This window comes from Apis laboriosa, unplaced genomic scaffold (genome assembly GCF_014066325.1).
Source record: "Apis laboriosa isolate Shangri-la unplaced genomic scaffold, ASM1406632v1 scaffold218_cov154, whole genome shotgun sequence".
NCBI classification, from domain to species: Eukaryota; Metazoa; Arthropoda; class Insecta; order Hymenoptera; family Apidae; genus Apis; species Apis laboriosa.
The window spans coordinates 58,707-76,071 of record NW_025222359.1 but is presented as its reverse complement, the minus strand read 5'-3'; the positions used below and the strand labels follow the sequence as shown (position 1 = coordinate 76,071).

The window sequence follows — 17,365 nt, the reverse complement described above, 5'->3', positions numbered from 1 at the left end:
ATTATAATAAGCATGTCCCATTCTCAAGATCACATATTATAAATGAAAGTTAAATGTGATCTAAAATTTTTGTGAAATATTTTATAATATATTAATATTGTTAAGAATAAAATTTTGTGCTAAAGTTCAAATTAAGTTTTGAAGTTGTATAAGAGTCAATTTGTTAAATCAAAGATATTTATTTCATATTTGATTTTATATTTGTGATTGCAATTTATAAAAAATAAATGTTAGAAAAATTACTTACATATATTTCGTATAATATTTTTAATGTGATGATGTGTAAATATGTTAAAAAATAAGAACTTCTGATCATTTATAAAGTTATTATTTAAATGTTTTTATTATAAAAACGAATGAGATAATAATGAAATATTTTGAAATTAACTTAACAATCTTGTCATAATTTTTGAAACTTTGACCATTTCTGCACATCCTTCAGTAAATGTAACTACCTCATGTAGAAACTTTTTAAATATTTTTTTATTTCCTCTTTTATATTTTTTGACCCATTTTGGATTTTTTTTAAGTACTTCTAAACATAATATTTCTAATTTCTCTTCATTTGATATCATAAACCAATTATTTTCTTCAACAATCTATATGAAGAAAAAATTTTATCAATTATGAATTATTAGAAATATTAATATACATAAAAATATAAGAATAATTCAATTCTATTTACCTGTTCTGGCATCTTATTTGATTCATTAAGTAATTTATTTAACAATCTTCTTAATATATGTTGATTTATTACTCTAGCTTGTAATAAATCAATTGTCTTTTCAATATATTTCTGATTACACACACTAAAAACACATTATATAAATATATTTCTTTAATTTACTGTAATAAACTTACCAAAATGCGAAATTCAATTTATGTTCATCTATAAATGCACATACTTCAGAAATAAGAATTTGAGCCACCAACTGAGGCTTACGATGTTTACCATTATTTAAAATATCACGAAATAATAGATATAATTCTAAGTTACTCTAGAAATAAAAATTAATTAATATAATGTTTTAGATATTTTAAATGTTTTAAACATACCATTATTGCTATAAATACATGTGGTGTAAGGCTGTTCTGTAATTTTTGACGTATTTGTTCTGGCAATTCTGGTAATTGCTCTTTTAAAGATGGGACATTAATTAGATTATATTTATTTTCCATCGTATTATCAATGTGTAAATATAATGGTAGCAAATTTGGTTCAGGCATAAAACGATAATCCTAAACAATAATAAATATGCAATGTTTCTTATAATAAAAATTATTAGAAAAATTAAGTAAATATAAACTAATATAGTTTATATGTAAATAGTATTACATATAACATTAGTATTACATGTTTTTCTTCTTTTTCACGCATAAGAATTGTTTTTTTGTCTATTGGATTCCATGCACGAGTTTCATTGGTAACTTGACCTCCTGCTTCTAAAATAGAAATTTGTCTTTTTATCTCATATTCTATAGCACGATTGATAGCACCTATACTTCCAATGTTTTTTATCTCAGTACGAATACCTAAAGGTGCATTAGATTTGTTTACAGAAACATTTGCATCAACTCTTAGAGCTCCTTCTACAACACAAAACTGTCTATTATTTATAATATATTATTATTATTTATAAAAAAAATTGTATAAATAAAATGACCTTCCATTTTACATGAACATGTGCCTAATAATTGTAAGATAAAACAAAGTTCTTTCACAAGAGCTGCTGCTTCTTCTCCATTTGTTAAATCTGGTTCAAAAACTAATTCCATTAAAGGTATTCCAGCTCGATTAAGATCAATTAAACTTCTGTTATAAATGAAATAAAGTATTTATTGAAATAATTTTATTTAATGAAATAAATTAAATAAAATATTGTCACAATTATTTTATTAATCATTAAAAAAAAAAATTAATAATACCTTTCAAAAACTTCATTATGAAAACTTCTTCCACTATCTTGTTCTAACTGTATCTGCTTAATTTTTGATGATTTTATATAAGGTTGTTTATGTATTTCAGGCTTAAATACATTAAATTTAATTTCTCCATTAACAGCTAGTGGTTTTTTTTGTTGCGTAATTTGAAAGCCTGCCTACAAAAAAATTATATGTAATAAACATAAAAAAATATAAATAAAATTTAAATCATACATTATTTTATTTTTAATAATTATACTTTAGATGATAATGAAACATTATTTATAGAAATTATATTTACAGGTAAATCGGAATAAAAATAATGCTTCCTCTCAAACATTGAGACAGCATTTATTTCACATGAAAGAGCCAAAGCAGTTAATATTCCAGCTTCTACACACTTTTTATTTAATACCTATAAAAATAATATAATAAAGAATTATTAAATTACTCTATTTTAAAATACTTATATATAAAATATTTATTTACTGGCATTGTACCAGGTATTGCGCAATCAAAAAATGATACAGAAGAATTAATTGGACAACTAAAATTTGTAGAAGCTCCAGAAAATAATTTTGATTTTGTTAAAATTTGTGCATGTATTTCTAAACCTATTGTAGGCTTCCATTCCCTTCTATAAAAATATTTTATTATTTTTAATATATAATATATGTATACATTTTTGGGATATTTTTACAAAACAATTAATTAACATACTTACATGTCTGTAGAAATAGATTGAATATCACATTTCTTATATATATTTTCATAATAATTTTTTATAAAATTTTTTAGTTGAGTTCTTCTATATGAAAACATCTTATATTATAAATAAAGTATAGCATTTCCTTACATCTAAAAATACATATGTAATAAAATTTATACAAAGTAAAAATATAAAAATATATATATTTTTCAAATTTTAATCCAACATTGTAATTTATTTAATAACTAAATTTATATTTTTTACATAATTCATTTTTAAAATAAGAATAAAACTAATAAGAAATAAGTTTCTCTTTGATTACAATTGTACTTGCATGCTTATTTAAATCTTATATATAATATTCTATAAAAAATAATGAATATATTTATATAATTTAGATATCAAGTTATAAATTAAATTTTTAAATATAAATTATATTTGTATAAATTAAATTTATACAACATAATTTATACAGTATAAATTAAATTTGTAAGTCATTACACTAACATTTTAAGTTATATCAATCAAAATCAAAATATAAGAAAATATCAAAATTTAAAAAAAAAATCACTTTGTAAGTTAACAAATTATTGAAAATTATTACAATATAACTTTACAAATTTATTATTTGTAACAATTTAATAAAAACATATCATCTGCTATATTAATTCATATATTTTGTAATATTCTATAATTTTAATCTATATAATGAATATTTTAAAAATAGAAAACATCGACTTAAATTACAACACTATTGTGGCGCTATCATATGGAAGAATAAGAAGTTTAGAATTAGATACATATCGTAATCAATATACGTCATACATTCGTATATCATTATAAACTGAACCATATTTATTATTATTATACGATATAAAAAATAGCAAATAATTATTTAAAATTAAATTAAAATATAATTAATATGCAAAATAACATATAAAAAATACATATAAAATTTATTGTCTGTTATTCTAATATTAAAAATTAAGGTAAATTTAAATTGAATTTATGTGTTTACTATATTATTATGGATATTTTTTACTAATTTTAAAATATTTATTGATTTCAATATAATATTAATTTCAATATTTAATTTTTATATTTTTTAACCTTTAAAAAATAAAAAACAAAATATAAATTATTATTTTACATATAAATATAAGTTATTTTTTTATATATTGTATAATTATATTGTTTTAGAAGTTATAAAAAACTATTTACTATCTAAAAAATTTCTAAATATTTTCTTATAAATATATATAATATATATAAATATATTTTATTGCAGATGTCAAAATTAATGGAATGGCTTTTATTTGCTACTTTATTTTTTGGTATATGGATTGCTGCAATTACTAAAAATGTTAATTTATTTTTTATCGCAGAGTGGAAACAAGTTGTTCTTTTCTTTCCACTCATTGTTTTATTTATATGTAGTTTATATGCAACTATTATTATTTTATATAGAGTTTTCACATTTAACAATTGTGAGCATGCAGCTATTGAATTACAGGAAGTATGTTTAAAAATATCTATAGTATTTATTAATATTATATAAAATATAAGTAAATATTGATAAATTTTTTCTAAATTTTATATTTTTAGCAAATAGAAGAAGCTAAAAAAGATCTTCAGAATAAAGGTATAGTTTTAAAAAGTAAATAAATTGAAATTTTTATATTCAAAATCAATATTATCTGAATCAAATAATATAATAATATATAATTGTCTTATTTATCTTATATAAATATATATTTAGATTATATTTATGTATATTTTTTATAATAAAAAAAATATTTAAATTACATAAATTAAAGAATTGTAATATAAGCAAGTGTTTTCTATTTACAAATAATATTGAATTTATACATATTTTCTTATACTTATTAAGATTAGAAAATGCTTAAAAAAGTTTTTTATTAAATAATAATTGAATAATACTAATTATTTTTTTTTATTTTTATGTAAATTTTAAAGCTTTTATTCATTACAAGTAAAACTCAATAATAAAAATCTGATTTTGTTTAATAATATTTTTATTTGTAATGCATTATTATTTTTGGTACTTAAAATAATGAAAATTAAATTAAGACGTATATGACATAAGATTTATATATTTTAACTCTCTCTAGCATGAAAATCTTCAATGGTAATCTCTAATTGTATAATAACAAACATTCGATCTAACAACAAAACATCAAAACATATAGTTTATTTATGTAGAGCTATGTGTTTGTACATACATATGTATGTATAATAAAATCAAACTATAATCTAATACTCAAGACTTAACTTATATTAATTATACTTATACATTTAAAAACAGGGAAACTAATATATTCATTTGTGCCTAGACTCATCATTTTTATTTATTAAATATGTAATTTTGCAATAATATTTGTTTTACATTGTGCTATATTTCTAAAATTTTAATATCAGTACTAGTATCTTAAAAATTCGAACGATTCCTAATAAGTTACATATTACTATGTTAAGGCTACAACATATTGAATGTGTTTTTATAATAATAATCTCATTGCCTTCACTTTTATAGAAAGTTAATTACAAATTTTCTTTATAGATTTATAGTTCTTGTAAGTCACCTTGTATTTATCTATTTAAGATATTCATGTATGATTTCTTAATATCTAGTCATAAGTTATTTGAGTTATTTAGATGAAAAATGGATATCGATATCGAGGTCAAAACAAATTTAAAACAATATACGTATATGTTACTTAACTTTTCATTTTTTTTTCACTTCAAAATTTCTTACATTTTGTTATTTTGTGACAAATGAAATGACTTATAATGTGTTATTAATGAATAACTATTTTCGCCACTTTTGTTTAAAAAATACAAGACTTTTTTTTATACATACATACATAGGCGCAAGTTATACGCAAGTACACACATATATACATATGCAATCATACATATACGGATGCACTTACATAATTTTTATATTAGAAAGCCTATCAAATGTACAAAATATGCTTGTCATACATATATTTTGAATACACATATATCTTTACTTGTGTATACAAATTTATATGTATGTGTAATTGTACAATATCTTCATATATAAATACAAAGTATTTATATCTTTGTATATCATAATTCATAAAACAAGCAGGCTTTCTTATATAAAAATGTAATTACACTGTTCCATATATTCAAAAAACAGAAAGTTTTGCCAAAGAGTAATTTTTAGACTGCAAGGATGGATATAACACTTAATAGCAAAATAGCAAACTTTAATCGCAAAATACTTAAAAAAAGTTGTAAATTTATATATTTTGAAATACACAATTTAAAGCTACAAAAAATTTAACACATGAAATAGTCTGATATATACTCTCAATAAAATTTTATCATTTATCAAATAATGCCAATATAAGATTAACAACTAACTAGAGAATTAATATAATAAATATGTGTGCATATAATTATATACAAAGTAAAGATGACCAGTTGAAAGTAAAAAAATGCCTGTGTAATTACCCACCCTATATCAGTCCTTTAACTCCTTATTATGAAATCAATGAAGTATATTACTTCAGTCATCAAGACTTTGTGATAACAAAAAATTAGCAGCAAGATTTTCATTTTTTTCACACGCAAAATAGGCTTGTACGACTAAATGTTCCGGAAATCCTAGTGCCTTCAACCTCTCAATAGCTTCTTTATCCTGAGGTGTTACCTGAATTACCGAAGTTTCTACATCTGATCCTGTTCCTATACCTGCGCCAAGTCCTCCACTTATACCACCAGGAGCAGTTGCTGGTGTAACAGTAGAGGCAGATACAGGTGTAGTTCTTCCTCCAGTACCACCAGTAGTTTCCACTACTCCAAAATAAAATATATAATAGCATAAATATACTCATAAATAGATAAATCATAAACTATTTTTATTTTAATAAAAAATAGAAACTAACCAGGTTCATTAAGCATACGCACAAATGCTTCTTGATTTTGTGAAATAAGTTGTAACAATGCAGGATTTGTTTGACCAATTTGTTGTAATACAGCATTTAATAACTGAGGATTTTGTTGAATAACTTGTCGCATTTGTTGAAATTGAGGTTGCATTCGTAAGAATGCCAATGGATGTTGACCATGATCTTGAAGTTGTTCTTGTGCTTCAAGTTGATCTTCTGGTAAATCTTCAAAAAGTTGAGCTGGTATTCCTGTTAGAAGATATTCAACAGCTCTATCAGGATTGTTGAAACTTGCTCTTAATGCTTGTTCAACTTGTTCTCTTTCATACCTAATATATATGATATTATAATTAAAATAATAATTACATAGATATATTTTTTTCTTTTATTGAACATATATCTACCCCATATCCACAATATTGTTCACCATAGTATTATAATCTTCACCCATTAACAAGGCACTTTCAGCTTGACCTCCAACACATCCAGCAGTAGTACTTGCTTCAGACTGTTCTTGTATAATATTACCAGGGCTTGATGCACCCTGAACTGTAGGATTTGAACTAGGTTGTGCTACTAAGCTATGGCAAAAATCATGTGTTAAGAATAATATAATAAAACACAACTAAAATAAAATTATTCATGAATATCATTTTTAATAATTTCAATTAAGAAATTAAATTTAACAAATAAAAAAATAAATAAATAAACTTTAATAAAATAGTCTTTATACTAAGATAATAATTATACTTAAAAAAATTATTATAAAATATGCAACTTATCAAAAATATTTGTTAAATATAGTTTTTAGTTAATACCTAGTTGTACTACTTTCTTCTTTATTATCTGCACTTGTATGTTCTTCATCGGTTGTTGTATGACCATTACCAGTCTTAAGTTTTGTTACCATAACAACTATAAACTTTTTTTCATCTATATTATATTCTGCTAATGGATGATCATCTGTTAATATTTTTCCTATAAAAATAATATATTATTATTATTAAATTATCATTACAAAATTATTCATTATTATATATAATGATATTTGAAAAAACAGAAATAAATTCTAATATTTTTTAATTTTTTATTTTACAATATTAAAATAAATTTAATCAAAAAAATTATTAATTTATAAACAGCAAAATATATTATAAAATTTACAATCAAATGAAAATAAGGTTATGTAAGCTATATCGCTCACCAGCATATATTAACTTCTGATATTTAGCAGGAAAACCTTTTTGAGTTTCAATTTTTTGCTTTAAATCTCTTACCTATAAAAGGTGTAATTAAAATTGATTATATTTAAAAACCTATATATTTTACATTTACTACATTCACTTACTGTTTGCGATGGATCAATTTCTACTGTAAAAGTCTGCTGCTGCAAGTTTTTTAATGTTATAATCATATTGTAAGATGAAGAATTAGTGGTACGTTGTTGGTTGATAAAGGAAACTTTGAAGGATCTGGTGTAATAAGGCTATAAAGATGTTTTGGTAAAGATCTTTTCAGCGATGAGTCGGCACTGCTTAAAGCAACTTACAAATGCTTAACTCAGGGTAATATGCAGCTGAAAACATATGATGACATAAAGCAGTATTTCCAATGATGAACAATTGAATATATGAAAGTATGTACTAAAACAAGACTAAACTAATTCAAATTTAATTTGTATCGTTTAACATTACACATATTTATTAAAAATATTTATATAAGTATTTATATTTATTTTTAAATATTTTAATTAATATTAGTTTTTTTTATTAAATATTGTATTTAATTAATCGTAATAAGATAAATAAAAAAAATATAAAAAATAAAACAAATATTATAATATCATAGCCTATTTTAAATACAAATTATGGCAATAGTAAATTTTGCAATATCAGAATTGTCTTTTTGATATACAATATATATAAATCTAATTTAGTTACTAAAAAGTCCCGCGATTTTATGAAATATTTTTTTGAAATAATAAAAAAAATAATTGAAAAATTGTCGTATATGTTTTCAAATTAATGTAGATAATAATACAATAAATAATTATAATGCATTATAATATGTATATAATAACAGAAATGTATTTTATATTTATATTAATATTATTAATACTTTATACAATATCATTATAAATTGTTAATATAATTAATATAATTAATATAATATAATTAATTAATATATGTACTTAAAATGGAATATATATTATCATTCCAGAAATAATAAATTTATTTTTATATATAATATAAATAAATAGATAAATAGATCTTATATAAATAATAAGACTATACTTTTATACTTATAAATGCAATATTAATTCATTTAAGACCATAATTACATTTTACATTTAAATTAAATATTAAAATTATAAATATTAAAATGTTAATATACTTATAAATGAATATTAAATATTCATTTATATTGTGTTTTTATAAATTTTATTTTATAATATAATTTCATAATACACATATATACACATATATAAATGTGAATAAACATTATGATTTTATTTATATCTTTATACATTTGTAAATAACTAGAGTAAAACCAAAAAATATTTCACAGTTATAATTTAAAAATATATTACATAATAATGCTGAATAATTATTCAATAAATTAAATTATAAAATGTATTAAGATACACAAAACTATATTGTTTTTAATATTATGAATAGTATATATTCTTATTCAGAATTTAAAAAATTAAAATATAATGATAAATTTTTAATGATTATATATATATATATTATATATTATATTATATTATATATATATTATATTTTCTCTTTTAATTACATTGATTTCTCTTTAACACATTGATTCTTTAATGAAATTATTCAAATTATAAATTAAATTAACTTGTTAATATTTTAAAAATGAAATTTCTTAATATTTTTACATTATTTTATAATTTATGATTTGAGTATCTCAATACATGTACATGAAAAATATATAAATAGTTATAATTTAAATTTTTGCAAATTATGTATATATTATATATATCTTATGTATATACATAAATTCTGTGTTATATGTTTACTTTTTAATAATCTTTATACAGAATTATATAACAATAATTAAAATATTTTTTTGATGAAATAATCATATAATATAATATAATATAATAAGAATGGTAGAAAGATTAATAAACAAGAAAAACTAAAAAAAGATTAATAAACAATTTTTTAAAAATATAAAATAAAACTAAATTAATATGTTTTTTTTTTTAAAAACATAATTAAAATTTTATCTAACATTTATCATATTATTATTTATCGATACATTTATCAATTTTATCTATACATTTTCTAAGTTACATTAAATTATTTTATATTAACACTTACAAAGTAAATGCAAAAATCCAGAATGTTCTCCAATTTTTATGATAAATATGCATAATTATTCTTGATATGGTGTATTTGAAGTTACATTGATCATCTCTGTTACACTAAAAAATATATAATAAAATTATCATAATTAAATTACAAAAAATATTAATAAATTATTAATACAAAATTCTTAAAGTATGTAAAAAATTATTTCTACATATAAAAAAAAAATTTAACAATTCAATGCAAATAAAATATCTTGACTAAATTCTTAATAAAATATTTGATATAACATAATGAATTTTCTACATCTTACCTTCTAAACAATTACATGCTATATATTTCTAGATATTTTTATGTAGTTTTTATACTTAATATAATTATATAATATATCAATAAAATCCTGATTTCTCTGAAGTAGTTAGATTAAATATGTATTAAACATATATCAAAAAGAATGATATATTGAATTCTGTATTGATTAATTTTTATTTTATATTACTTTTAAATGATATGACATTAGTAAATATATATTAGTAAATATATTATGTAATGTATAAAGCATGGTTATATTTATGCAATGTATAAAGCATATATACGAAGCATATGATATAAAAATACAAATAATATAAATTTTTAATAAAAAATATATAATTGAGTTACAGTTATACAAAAAATTTGAAGAATCAAAAATGAAAAACAATAAATGTAACTACATGCATATGATTAGCCTTTAATTCGTAACATAAAAATTAAATACAAAAAATATATATAATAAATCAATAAGATTTGATATTTAAAAACTATTCATATCAAGCCATGTATAAAACAATATTAACATTCTTGCAGGATAGACATAACACAATATCACAAACACTTACAAGAACAATTACGGTGCCCTAAGCATACTTTGTTGCAGTCATCTTTACATTAGTTTGCTGTATAACATACATTATATAATGTTATATAAGTTTTATTATCAAATTTAAATTCAATATAATATTATAAATATGAATTCATAAATTAATTTAAAAAAAAGCATATTTAATTTTTAAATTTTTAATTAAATATTTTCTTAATCTATAATTATTTTTAAAGAAATAATATTTTCAAATTTGTTAAAATCTTATATTATATATCATATTATAGAGATTTATAAATGCACTTATTGTCAAGCTTTCTAATTAATTATTTTTCTTAAAAAATAAATATAATATACAATTAAGTAAATTTATTAAGTAATAATACCTTTAATATTCCATTAATTTCTTTAAATAGCTTGATAATAAATGTAATAATGTGATGAATGCAGGTGATAAAAGAAGTACTTATATATAAGATATTTGTTTTATTTAAATACACTGAAATAAGAAATGTTATGCACAAAATATTCTTATAAAAGATGCTTATTATAAAAAGATAATATTCTTATAAAAGATAATATATTTTCTTATACCATATTACCAAATAACTTTTATAAAAATATTTTTTTCATAACATTCTTTCTTTAAAAAATATTTCATTGTATTTACAAACATATATCCTTTAAAACAAACATATTGTATATTCTTTTTTTTTTTAATTTTATTGTAAAACTTTTAATTCAACAAGAATTGAGTTGTAAAGCAATTTTTAATTTTTTTAATTAAGCCTCTTTTAAGCACAACACCATTTAGTAAAAATCAAAAAAGAAAAAATATAATTAATATATAAATTGATCTTTACCTTTTAGAACATTTGATGTGTATTATTAATAATATAATGCCTAATAACAAACAAATACATCCTACAACTATATAAGCAATACCAAGAAAGGGATTTTTTCCACCAAGAAGAGAAGTAGTACTTAAAATCATTCTTTTCCTACCATTAAAAGCAGACACAGGATATGCTGAAAAAAATTAAATAGGAATTTATTATATATTTATTATTTAAAATTATTTTTAATTTGATTTCAATTTACAATTGATAATTTTTACTTACTATAATTAACAGTAAGTATATAATCTCCTGCTACTAAACCTCCAGCAAAACCACCTTCTGTATGGTTTACTCTGCGATATAGTTTTCTAAATGTAGGCAAAGCAGCAGTTCTCATCCAAACAATTAAATCTTCATTTTGAAAACCATTATTGTCTTCATTTTTTTTATCTAACTCAAAAATATGCTTACTCCAATTCCTTGGTTTTGCAAATTTCTCAAATGCTTTTTTCAAATCACCCTCAGGATTTTTAAATTTTATATTTTTATCTGAGGGCCAAGCTATACCAGTTTCTAACAATGGTACATTAGTCTTATGTTTAACAGAATATAATTTTAACTCATCACTAAATAATGAATTAGCAATAGCACCACATGGTACAATAGCTTTTCCTTCATCATAAGCAAATGGTTCACAATCTCCTGAGACAACTTCACTTAATTTTCCTAATAATTGATTATCATCCCTTGATTTTACATATCTTCTATGATTTTGGTAAAAATTAGTCAAACCATAATACATGTAAATTTTTCCATTGAAGTCAGAAGGCAATGTGAAGTTTAATTCACAATTACAAATATTTGAACGATTTTCTGCTATAACATCAGCACATTTAACAGGCATTCCTTTTGTATGATTAATATTTGTAGAATTACAATCAGTATAATCTAAAATATATTCTTTAACTTGATCAGAAAAATAAAGTAATCCAACTCCAACTGGTATAAAAGCAATACCAATTACAAAAAATGTTGGTAAAACAGTTCCAGCAGTAAGTATTGGTTGCCAAGCAGGTAAACGTTGCTGTTTGAATGCACTGTCTGTATTAAATAAAACATTTACTATAAATTATTTTTATTAATTATTATTATTATTATTATTTTATTTGCTATTAACTATTTATTATTAATTTATATATTATATATAAATAATTTATATTATAATAAATAATAAAGATAAATTTAATTCAACATTCAAATAATATACATATATAAAAGAATATATAGAATTACTCAATAAAAATATTATATTTTAATAAAGATAATAACAAATCTTTTATTTTTACTATTAAATTAAATTAAATTTTGTATAATATCTTCATATATATACTAAATAAAACAAATATAACCTAATAAAAAAATGAACTTTCATAATAAAACTTACCCGAAGGTTTTTTCGTTTTAGGTATTGAACTAACTTCATTAATAGAAGTCATATTTCTTTATTAAAATGATAATTTATTTTCTTTTTAGACTTCAAAAATTAAACACTAACATTTGCAAAAATTAGACATTAATTATTTTTAAAACACTTTTGACGACATATCATAGAACAATGATTAATATGATATGATAAATACCTTAAAAATTAATTTCGAATTAAATTATGTCAAATTAAACAATTTTATCAATTGTTATGTTTTATTATTTACGAAAAATATTTTTTTAAATAATTAACAATTTGATACTTATTATAATTCAAGCTTCAAATTAATTTTATATATATATATATTCATTATAGATTTTTTATTTTTATATTAAATTTTTAGTTCCTTACAATTTATCACTATTTTTTTAGATTAGATAAAATATAGAATAGATCTAATATTCAATGCATTTTCTATGCTTATATTATATTAAATAATTTTCTATGCTTAATAAATTCCTTTAGCTTTTATAATTTATCACAGATTGGATATAGTATATATCCGATGAAGTATATTTTGTGTATTCTATTTCGAGAACAAACGTATTAACAGATAAACCTATCTAAATACATTTAGTATATTTTTTTCTCCCATATTTCGAGAACTAAACTATTTCAATGCCACTTTCAATGTTATCGATTTAATCCAGAAGACTATAGCATTTGTAATGGTTAGAACCTTGTTTATATTTACTCTAAGATTATATGACTGATTATACTTATAGATACTTAAAGATTATATACTTAAAGACTAAAATCACATAAAAATATACATAAATATTGAGAAAATGCATAAATTAAATAATATTTTAAATTATGGATTGAAAATACAGTTTATTGTAAAAATAAAATATATTTGTACATTATAACTGTACAAGGGAAATAAATAACACAGACTTGAAAAACTCTAGAACTTTATTACTCATTTTTTAATTTTTTCTATTTCTGCTATGAAATTTTCTTCAGAAGAAATATTTTTTTAATTACCAAAATTATTCTTGACAATAAGAGTCAACATATAGTATTTATAAGTATTTGTATGACTATTGTGTTTTAATATTTAAATATGGAATTCTTTAATGTTATTTATAATGTGCAAATATTATACATTAAAAATTATATAATAATGAATATTATTTGCATATGGCTCTTGCATAGCAGAGAATTATTAATTATTTTATACTGACATTTAGCCTGAAAAAGAAGCAAGGAAGTCAGTAACAACTTGTTTCAATTTTGCATCAGAAGCTTCACTAATTGTGTTATCTTTAGCAATAGTATTAAGAAGATCTCGTTGACTAGTTCTGAAAAAATATGAAATTAAATAAATATATATATATATATAATGCAAAAATATATTTAAATAAATAAATATGTATAATAGAATTTTAAATTAAATACCTAATGTGGGCAAGAAATTCTTTTTCAAAAGCTGTAATCTTAGTAGGTTCCATCTTATCAAGATACCCACGAACACCACAATAGATAACAGCAACTTGTTCTTCAATAGCCATAGGTACTAAAAACATTAAGAAATATTTTTTATTTTTTATCAGATTTTCTGTATATATGTATAATTTAAATTCATCATTTATACATATTACAAATTTTTACCATATTGTCCTTGTTTAAGAAGTTCTGTTAATCTAACACCACGATTCAACAATTGCTGTGTTGCAGCATCCAAATCAGAACCAAATTGAGCAAAAGCTGCAACTTCACGATATTGGGCCAATTCTAATTTCATCGAACCAGCAACCTATTAAATAAAACATAAAAGTTATTTAGAATTTCAGAAAATATATAAGAATTAATAAGAAATCATCAGAAATACCTGTTTCATAGCCTTAGTTTGAGCAGCAGAACCAACACGAGATACTGATAAACCTACATTAATTGCAGGACGAATACCCTTATAGAATAATTCAGTTTCTAAGAAAATTTGTCCATCAGTAATGGAAATAACATTTGTGGGAATATATGCAGACACATCACCAGCTTGTGTTTCAATGACAGGTAAAGCTGTTAATGAACCACCTCCCAAACTTTCATTCATTTTAGCCGCTCGTTCAAGAAGACGAGAATGAAGATAGAATACATCACCAGGATAAGCTTCACGACCTGGTGGTCGTCTTAACAATAAAGACATCTGTCGATAAGCAACAGCTTGTTTGGATAAATCATCATAAATAATTAAAGCATGCTTTCCATTATCTCTAAAAAATTATTTTATTATTATAATATTTAAAATAATGCAAAAAAAATAAATATTATTTAAGGAAATTATTTTACATAAACATACCTGAAAAATTCTCCCATTGCACATCCGGAATATGGTGCCAGGTATTGAAGAGGTGCTGCATCAGAAGCTGTTGCAGAAACAATAATAGTATAATCCATAGCTCCACTATCTGTCAAGCGTTTTACTATTTGTGCAACAGTAGATCTCTTTTGACCAATAGCAACATAAATACAATACAATTTTTTCTTTTCCTCTCCAGCATCATTAAATCGTTTTTGATTAATAATTGTATCAATAGCAAGAGCAGTTTTTCCAGTTTGTCTATCTCCAATAATTAATTCACGTTGACCACGACCAATAGGTACTAGAGAATCTACAGCTTTAATCCCAGTTTGCATAGGTTCTCTAACAGATACTCTTAAAAAAAAAAGAAAAAAATATATATAAATATATATATATATCAAACATATTGATAATATTATTCACTTTTGGAATATGATTAACTTTATAATAAAATAAAATATATAAAAAATTAAAAGAAATACAATTTAAAGATAAAAATACTTATACTTTAATGAGAATAAATACCTAGGAATGATGCCAGGTGCTTTAGTACCAATACGGAATCTCAATTTGCTGTTAAGTGGTCCTTTACCATCAATAGGATTGCCTAATGCATCTACAACGCGTCCTAATAATTCTTCTCCAACCGGAACATCAACAATAGCTCCAGTACGTTTAACAATATCACCTTCTTTAATGTGTCTATCATTACCAAAAACGACAACACCAACATTATCTGGCTCCAAGTTCAGAGCCATGCCTTTTAATCCTGAACTAAATTCCACCATTTCATCAGCTTGAATATTTTTAAGACCATAAACACGGGCAATACCATCACCAATACTAAGCACTCTACCAGTTTCTTCAAGATTAGCCTACCAGATTATGTAACATTTAATAAAAATTAATATTATATAAACGATACATAAAAAATTAATAAAATTTATTAATAAAATTATTTTACCTTAGGAGCTGCACCCAGAATTCGTTCTTCCAAAATGGAAGAAATTTCAGCAGAACGCCGAGTACAAGATACATGGTATTTGCAAGAAGATATACTAAGAGGCCATTTAACCTGTAATATTAAATTAAAATTAATTATTATTATATTTTAGAAATAGAATATCTAAATACTTATTACATAACTTGTTACTATTTATTCTATTTATATAATCTATTGCACAAAAAAAAAAATTTAGAACACATATTTTAATTATTATAAAATTTTGATAAAAATTGTTATAATGAATGAAAAATTTAATAATTTTTTCAAAAGTAAAAATTAAGATAAATAAAGTATGGATCCGTACGATTATTGCAAAGTAGAAAATGTCGGCAATCCATTTAAATATTTTCTCATAAACAAATTACAGAAAAAAAATTATTTTTTTATATTACCTGAATTGTAGCGTTCGGCAATTGTTTTGCTATCGAAGAAACCAAACGTAAGGATAGAAGAGCCATTTTAATATATTATAAGCCCGTTAACCGGACTATGAATTCCGAAACGAAGAATGATCAAGACAGAGACAGGTCCAAGAACGTCTCATGTAGCCCCACTTTGATAATCTTACCGGCAGGAAGTCAATATTCATCGATTTGCGCGTAACCTCGTATCCAGATACATATAGTAGTTCATAAATCAAATTATTTGATGTTTAAAAAACATAAAAAGTATATTATATAAATTATATTTCTAACAAGTTTTTTTAATGTATATATATGATTAATTAATTTTATAATAATAAGATATTAATATACTAAATTTTGGGTACGAGATTATTTAGAATTATGCAATGCTGTTACAAACAATTGGCGCCAAATTTTGGATTTGAAATATATACTGTGCAATAATAACATGTTAATATTATAATATATAATATATAATGTCATGTTAAAATAATTATTTTATATATAGAAATATATAATTAATATTTATGATGTAATTATTAAAAAATAATATTATTA

At 21.4% G+C, this 17,365-nt stretch overlaps 5 protein-coding genes across 11 annotated transcripts; 1 reads left to right on the top strand and 4 right to left on the bottom strand.

The window, feature by feature from the left end:
• Nucleotides 1–299: 299 nt before the first annotated feature.
• LOC122712784 (glutamyl-tRNA(Gln) amidotransferase subunit B, mitochondrial) lies at nucleotides 300–3,198 on the bottom strand. 5 transcript variants are annotated; one of them, XM_043932668.1, is made up of 11 exons: nucleotides 3,140–3,198; nucleotides 2,648–2,781; nucleotides 2,413–2,560; nucleotides 2,225–2,338; nucleotides 1,927–2,099; nucleotides 1,665–1,813; nucleotides 1,355–1,590; nucleotides 1,057–1,239; nucleotides 862–998; nucleotides 686–809; nucleotides 300–599 (listed from the first exon to the last, which is right to left on the bottom strand). In XM_043932668.1, exons 2-11 carry the CDS (start codon nucleotides 2,743–2,745, stop codon nucleotides 384–386), a joined length of 1,578 nt encoding a protein of 525 aa, XP_043788603.1. In that variant the 5' UTR covers nucleotides 2,746–2,781; nucleotides 3,140–3,198; the 3' UTR covers nucleotides 300–383. The 5 variants fall into 5 exon arrangements, 4 of the variants coding, with proteins under 4 accessions (XP_043788603.1, XP_043788604.1, XP_043788602.1 ...); XM_043932669.1 differs by lacking the exon at nucleotides 3,140–3,198 and having other exon boundaries at nucleotides 1,355–1,443; nucleotides 1,534–1,590; nucleotides 2,648–2,829; XM_043932667.1 differs by lacking the exon at nucleotides 3,140–3,198 and having other exon boundaries at nucleotides 2,648–2,827.
• Nucleotides 3,199–3,382: 184 nt separating this feature from the next.
• On the top strand, nucleotides 3,383–4,372 carry LOC122712787 (dolichol-phosphate mannosyltransferase subunit 3). The gene is made up of 3 exons (XM_043932674.1): nucleotides 3,383–3,621; nucleotides 3,921–4,148; nucleotides 4,238–4,372. The coding sequence occupies exons 2-3, from the start codon at nucleotides 3,921–3,923 to the stop codon at nucleotides 4,295–4,297; spliced, it is 288 nt and encodes a 95-aa protein (XP_043788609.1). The 5' UTR covers nucleotides 3,383–3,621; the 3' UTR covers nucleotides 4,298–4,372.
• A 988-nt stretch (nucleotides 4,373–5,360) lies between these two features.
• Nucleotides 5,361–8,120, bottom strand: LOC122712769 (UV excision repair protein RAD23 homolog B-like). 2 transcript variants are annotated; one of them, XM_043932643.1, is made up of 6 exons: nucleotides 7,922–8,120; nucleotides 7,778–7,850; nucleotides 7,392–7,551; nucleotides 6,978–7,154; nucleotides 6,571–6,902; nucleotides 5,361–6,481 (listed from the first exon to the last, which is right to left on the bottom strand). In XM_043932643.1, exons 1-6 carry the CDS (start codon nucleotides 7,985–7,987, stop codon nucleotides 6,192–6,194), a joined length of 1,098 nt encoding a protein of 365 aa, XP_043788578.1. In that variant the 5' UTR covers nucleotides 7,988–8,120; the 3' UTR covers nucleotides 5,361–6,191. The 2 variants fall into 2 exon arrangements, with proteins under 2 accessions (XP_043788578.1, XP_043788580.1); XM_043932645.1 differs by having other exon boundaries at nucleotides 5,361–6,478; nucleotides 7,922–8,119.
• A 1,707-nt stretch (nucleotides 8,121–9,827) lies between these two features.
• On the bottom strand, nucleotides 9,828–13,319 carry LOC122712802 (cell cycle control protein 50A). 2 transcript variants are annotated; one of them, XM_043932714.1, is made up of 5 exons: nucleotides 13,051–13,319; nucleotides 11,889–12,707; nucleotides 11,631–11,796; nucleotides 10,787–10,843; nucleotides 9,908–10,024 (listed from the first exon to the last, which is right to left on the bottom strand). In XM_043932714.1, exons 1-4 carry the CDS (start codon nucleotides 13,100–13,102, stop codon nucleotides 10,831–10,833), a joined length of 1,050 nt encoding a protein of 349 aa, XP_043788649.1. In that variant the 5' UTR covers nucleotides 13,103–13,319; the 3' UTR covers nucleotides 9,908–10,024; nucleotides 10,787–10,830. The 2 variants fall into 2 exon arrangements, with proteins under 2 accessions (XP_043788648.1, XP_043788649.1); XM_043932713.1 differs by lacking the exon at nucleotides 10,787–10,843 and having other exon boundaries at nucleotides 9,828–10,024.
• Nucleotides 13,320–13,906: 587 nt separating this feature from the next.
• LOC122712801 (ATP synthase subunit alpha, mitochondrial) lies at nucleotides 13,907–16,956 on the bottom strand. Its single transcript, XM_043932712.1, has 8 exons — nucleotides 16,796–16,956; nucleotides 16,362–16,472; nucleotides 15,923–16,272; nucleotides 15,395–15,751; nucleotides 14,927–15,308; nucleotides 14,707–14,851; nucleotides 14,494–14,611; nucleotides 13,907–14,396 (listed from the first exon to the last, which is right to left on the bottom strand). Exons 1-8 carry the CDS (start codon nucleotides 16,859–16,861, stop codon nucleotides 14,282–14,284), a joined length of 1,644 nt encoding a protein of 547 aa, XP_043788647.1. The 5' UTR covers nucleotides 16,862–16,956; the 3' UTR covers nucleotides 13,907–14,281.
• Between the last annotated feature and the right edge of the window lie 409 nt (nucleotides 16,957–17,365).

Bases quoted from the DNA above. Each gene is read 5' to 3' on its own strand.
- LOC122712784 (XM_043932668.1), bottom strand. From the start codon at position 2,745: ATGTTTTCATATAGAAGAACTCAACTAAAAAATTTTATAAAAAATTAT. The intron at 999-1,056 runs GTATGTTTAAAA...TTTTATTTCTAG, and splicing joins ATGTATTTATAGCAATAATG to AGTAACTTAGAATTATATCT. The intron at 810-861 runs GTAAGTTTATTA...ATGTGTTTTTAG, and splicing joins AAATTGAATTTCGCATTTTG to TGTGTGTAATCAGAAATATA.
- LOC122712787 (XM_043932674.1), top strand. From the start codon at position 3,921: ATGTCAAAATTAATGGAATGGCTTTTATTTGCTACTTTATTTTTTGGT. The intron at 4,149-4,237 runs GTATGTTTAAAA...TTATATTTTTAG, and splicing joins CAGCTATTGAATTACAGGAA to CAAATAGAAGAAGCTAAAAA.
- LOC122712769 (XM_043932643.1), bottom strand. From the start codon at position 7,987: ATGATTATAACATTAAAAAACTTGCAGCAGCAGACTTTTACAGTAGAA. The intron at 7,851-7,921 runs GTAAGTGAATGT...CACCTTTTATAG, and splicing joins AAATTGATCCATCGCAAACA to GTAAGAGATTTAAAGCAAAA. The intron at 6,482-6,570 runs GTTAGTTTCTAT...TTTATTTTGGAG, and splicing joins GCGTATGCTTAATGAACCTG to TAGTGGAAACTACTGGTGGT.
- LOC122712802 (XM_043932713.1), bottom strand. From the start codon at position 13,102: ATGACTTCTATTAATGAAGTTAGTTCAATACCTAAAACGAAAAAACCT. The intron at 12,708-13,050 runs GTAAGTTTTATT...TATTTAATACAG, and splicing joins TAAAACGAAAAAACCTTCGG to ACAGTGCATTCAAACAGCAA. The intron at 11,797-11,888 runs GTAAGTAAAAAT...AATTTTTTTCAG, and splicing joins TATACTTACTGTTAATTATA to CATATCCTGTGTCTGCTTTT.
- LOC122712801 (XM_043932712.1), bottom strand. From the start codon at position 16,861: ATGGCTCTTCTATCCTTACGTTTGGTTTCTTCGATAGCAAAACAATTG. The intron at 16,473-16,795 runs GTAATATAAAAA...TTAATATTACAG, and splicing joins TGCCGAACGCTACAATTCAG to GTTAAATGGCCTCTTAGTAT. The intron at 14,612-14,706 runs GTAAAAATTTGT...TAATGTTTTTAG, and splicing joins TCTTAAACAAGGACAATATG to TACCTATGGCTATTGAAGAA.